Raw genomic sequence first — 5,071 nt, forward strand, 5'->3', positions numbered from 1 at the left:
TACCCCATTTGCCTATTTTTGTACCCCATTTGCCACCAGCCCCTGCTAGCAAGGCGAATGCTCAGGCACTGTGATTTTTGCATAGTGCACAGACACACAAATCACGATTTGCAATATATCATATCCTTCAACATTTCTCTGATGAAAATAGGGATTTATTATTGTTATTATTATTATTATTATTATTATTATTATTATTACTACAGTGGTACCTCGGGTTAAGTACTTAATTCGTTCCGGAGGTCCGTTCTTAACCTGAAACTGTTCTTAATCTGAAGCACCACTGTAGCTAATGGGGTCTCCCGCTGCTGGAGCACAATTTCTGTTCTCATCCTGAAGCAAAGTTCTTAACCTGAAGCACTATTTCTGGGTTAGCGGAGTCTGTAACCTGAAGCGTATGTAACCCGAGGTACCACTGTACTTACTATTTATACCCCACCCATCTGACTATGATGCTCCAACCACTCTGGGCAACATATATGAAAACATAATAAAACATTAAACGTTTTTAAACTATACAGGTCTGCTTTTACATGGCCCGGGGGTTGGATAACTCCATATCCTCTTTTAACATTTCTCCAGTGAAAATAGGGACTTCCTAAGGAAAAGCAGGATGTTCTGGAATCAAATCAGAAACCAGGATGGTTTCTTGTAAATCCGGGACTGTCCCTGGAAAATAGGGTCTGATATATTGCCAGGTCAAAAATTATGAAACAGTATCACAATGTAGAGGGACGCGGGTGGCGCTGTGGGTAAAACCACAGTGCCTAGGGCTTGCCGATCGTATGGTCGGCGGTTCGAATCCCCGCGGCGAGGTGAGCTCCCGTCGTTCAGTCCCAGCTCCTGCCCACCTAGCAGTTTGAAAGCACCCCTAAGTACAAGTAGATAAATAGGTACCGCTTTATAGCAAGAAGGTAAACGGCGTTTCCGTGTGCTGCGCGGGGGCCAGCAGCTTTGTCACGCTGGCCACGTGACCCGGAAGTGTCTCCGGACAGCGCTGGCCCCCGGCCTCTTAAGTGAGATGGGCGCACAACCCTAGAGTCGGACACGACTGGCCCGTACGGGCAGGGGTACCTTTACCTTTACCTATCACAATGTGGACTTCAAACCAGTTTTGGACAATAAATCGCCCAGCCTTAATTCTGTGTGGTCCGCTGGGTTCCTCTCCGTTTCATAAGGACTAGCTGCCCTCTTGTTTGAAACGGAGGTTGCCCACAAGCAAGGAAGATGCTGCTGGGCCGCGGGCATAGGTTTCCCTCAGCTCTTGCTGACGCAAATCTCCTGTCTCCCCCCCTTTCCCCCTTGCAGGAACGACAAGCTGAAGATCCACATGCGCAAGCACACGGGAGAGCGCCCCTACTCGTGTCCGCACTGCACGGCCCGCTTCCTGCACAGCTACGACCTGAAGAACCACCTGCACCTCCACACGGGCGCCCGTCCCTACGAGTGCTGCCTATGCCACAAGGCCTTCGCCAAAGACGACCACCTGCAGCGCCACCTCAAGGGCCAGAACTGCCTGGAGGTGCGCACCAGGCGCCGGCGCCGTGGGCCCGATCCCGAGCCCAACTCCTTGCCCGCCGCGGGGACGCCCTTGGCCGACCACGACTTGGCCAACGGGCTGACGGATGAGCAGTGCCTCTCGCTCGCCCGCGGCTACTGGGATCCGGCCCGCGCCCAGCAAGCCCTATCTCCTCACATCAAAGAAGAGGAGGACGAGGACGAGGATGAGCAGGAAGGCCGCGAGGAGGGAATGGCGACGGACGACGGGCCGGCGGCGGAGGCAGAAACGGCGTAGGGGCCCCCCTCCCCGAGACTAGGCCTCAGGCCTTCTTTGCTTTGGCCGTTGCCACGGCGACTCCGGGGACTAGGCCGTGGTCCAGGCCGAGATGCACTATTCCCCCACCCTTTCTGTTGCCGCGGCAACGGAGACGAGATGCACTATGACCCGCCCCTTCCTGGCGCACTGATTTGGTGCCTTTAGCGACCCCTCAAAGGGGTACGGGGCAGTTATGAACCAAAGCAGGTGGGGTTGGGGTGGTGGGAGGGCAGAAAAGCAAGGGAGAGGGTTCATATGCTCAGGATCAATGAAATAAGCAATTAAATAGGGGTAGTGCTATTTGGGGGGGGTGGCGTGGGAGGGAATCCTGATTTTTTTTTCCTCCTAAGAAAACATGAGATTTATATAACTTTGGGAAGGGGGGAGTGGTTGGTGGCCCCCAGACCCTGCACTTTTGGGGGGTGCTCTGACCCCCATGTTAGGGAGGCTAGGAGGGGATGACTAGATTTATTTATTTTTCTTAAGGCGAGGATGTCAGGTTGAGGAGCTTTTGAGGAGTGTGCCAGGTTTCCTGGGTTTGATCCCTGCCTCTGGCTTTCCAGAGAATTTTATTTCTGAGGAGGCAGAAGAGAGAAAAGAAGATCTTTCTATTATTCCGGGCCCTGAGACTGGCAGCTGCTTTTTGAGAGAGGGGGGTGAGTGGGAGGCCCACAACCTTTTCTTTGCATGGTGGGGAAAGGAAAGCAGGGGGTGTTTTTTCCGCACCACCCAAGGCCGGTGCCTGCACCCTATATCGACAGCACCTCCTTTTTTGCACAGAGAGCCCCGCTCGGCCCTCAACGCTTCCTGGTGGTGTCCTTGCACAGTGCAATGGGCTGGTCCCAGCAGCAACCCGTCGTCGTCCCCAGCTTGTTCGTTTGGGGTAGGAAGATGCCCCCAAAACAAGGCTTCTGACCCACATTCCTATAGCTCTTCCACACCAAGACCCAGAACTCCTTGCAAGAAGATAGGTTTTAGCACTTGGCGGGGGACGGACCATCAACTTGGGGTCTCCCCCCCCCCATAAAAACCCTCCCCACATAAGTTTCATTCCACAGCAACAGGTGTCAGGTGGACTTTTGCACAAAAAGGCAACGACCCCGTTGTGTTGACACCCCCCACCCCACTTTAATTTTCCTCCTCCACCATTGCACTAGGGTTTTTGCCTGCGATTTGAGGACGGGGAGGATTCGGGACTGGCACACTCCTCAATGGTGGTTAGGGGTCAGGTCTAACTTGTTGCCCCTCACCCCCATTTGCACATTCCTTAGATTTCCAGGGCCCCCCCCACCTCTCTGGTGGGGGCAAAACAGCCGGTGGGTTGGGTTGGAGAGAGGCGGCGTTTGGGGAGCGCAGGGAAAAGTCCGTCCCTAGAGTATTAGCACAGAGTTTAATCTATATTTAAGAGATGATGTAATATATTATTCCCCCCTCCCCAAACTCTGCTTTCCCTTCCCCCCAACCCTGTCCCAATTCCCCCCACCCTCCCCGCAGGTGTTTTTTGGGGGAGCCTCCCGTCGGGTGAAAAGAGGGAGGGCAGGTCTGGTGAGAGCCCCATGTCATCTTCCCTGACTTTTTTAAAAAAAGTGCCTGTATGTTTAAACTTGAATTTCTAGCTACTTGAAGTGCAAAAAACCCGCGCTTGTTCCACCTTACCCTGCAATACCTCAGCTACACCTCACCCTGTCTTCCCTGTCTTGAAGACCCCCCTCCTCTTAGACTTTTCCTGCAGCAGCGATTTGGTGATGGGGTGGGGTGGGGGGACAGCTGGAGATGAATGAAAATACCACCCTCCTCATTGCCTTTCTCTGGGAACGCTAGCAAAAATGTGCATATTTTCCTGGATGGCTGTGGGGGTGGGTATGTGGAAAAGAAGGATGGATGGGGTGTTCACCTCCCCGCCATTTCATTTGGTGTTGTTGTTTTTTTAATTATTATTAATGTGCTGGTATTCCCGGTGTCCGTTGAGGCTGCTTGACAATAAAAAAGGAAAGCAGGGGAAATTTTGGGCTTGCGTTGGTGTCTGTAGGGGGGTGGGCCTTGCCTTCATGGACAAAAATTCTCCCAGAAAAGGTGGAGCGAGGTGGCTTGCCTTACCTGCTGCGTGCGACACAAGGGTTTACATTACCTGTGCCAGGAGGTGCCACTAGGCCGGCTGACACATTGTGCGTGTTTTTTTCTTTAAAAAAATGTTTAGGGGTACTCTCATTTTGACTCAAGTAAGTCACCATTTTATAGTTCAAATTGGGGAAAATAAATACAGTAAATGGATGAAAGTACAAAGATTCACAAAATGTATGCGTACCCCTACGTTCCCCCAGAAAAAAACCCCACTGTGTGTGTGTATATACACATGTCTTACACAAATTCCTGCACTGGACTGGAAAATATGCTGCAAGCAAAACTCTTCCTTCCTCTGCTAAGGGGAACTCCTCCTTCCTCTACTATGGGGTGACCATGTTTTTTGGCTGTGGCTTCCACACGGGGGTGTGGGTGAGGGTAATAATTATATCCACGTAGCACCTCCAGCAAAACGCCGCAGGGTTCGCAGGATCCAGAGGGGAGGATGCTAAGCGGTAGATTCGAATGGCAAGAAACAAGATTCTGACTAAACCTTAGGAAGAACTTTTTTGACAGTGGGATGGAGCACCTCGGATGCTGGTGGACCCAGGGGTCAGCAAAGTTTTTCAGCAGGGGGCCAGTCCACTGTCCCTCAGACCTTGTGGGGGGCCGGACTATATTTTGGAGAAAAAATGAACTAATTCCCAGACCTTGGGAGGGGCAGACTATATTTTTTCCGGGGGAAATGAACGAATTCCTATGCCCCACAAATAACCCAGCGATGCATTTTAAATAAAAGGGCACATTCTACTCATGTAAAAACACGCTGATTCCTGAACCATCCGCAGGCCGGATTTAGAAGGTGATAGGGCTGGATCCGGCCCCCAGGCCTTAGTGTGCCTACCCATGTGGTGGACTCTCTGTCGGACGTTTTCAAACAGAGCCTGAACAGCCATCTGTCGGATTCTTTAGCCGCGATTCCTGCACTGTGCGGCCACTGAGAATGCTCAGTTGTCACTGGACTGATATTAGGGTATTCCCCCACGTCCCTTAGACTTTTCCTAAATACCTCTTGGGTGGGTGGGTGTGACATTTTGGCAAACCTCAGGATTCCCCCTCTGCAGCCCGCTGATTCCCTCCTGCTTGCGGGTGGGTGGTGCAGTTCTGGCTGCGTAAGGACCAACACGCCCTGGC

General features: G+C 52.1%; 1 protein-coding gene across 7 annotated transcripts in view; it reads left to right on the forward strand.

Annotated features, from left to right (window-relative positions):
* The window catches only part of ZBTB7B (zinc finger and BTB domain containing 7B), a 55,312-nt gene extending 51,493 nt beyond the window's left edge, over window positions 1-3,819 (forward strand). For all 7 annotated transcript variants that reach the window (XM_080984672.1, XM_080984674.1, XM_080984673.1 and 4 more), the window contains exon 3: window positions 1,309-3,819. In XM_080984672.1, coding sequence (XP_080840798.1) covers window positions 1,309-1,795 — 487 coding nt within the window. In that variant the 3' untranslated portion in view covers window positions 1,796-3,819. The remainder of the gene's footprint in view (window positions 1-1,308) is intronic.
* The last annotated feature ends 1,252 nt before the right edge of the window (window positions 3,820-5,071 follow it).

Source organism: Podarcis pityusensis, assembly GCF_964106645.2.
Source record: "Podarcis pityusensis genome assembly, chromosome: 16".
NCBI lineage: Eukaryota > Metazoa > Chordata > Lepidosauria > Squamata > Lacertidae > Podarcis > Podarcis pityusensis.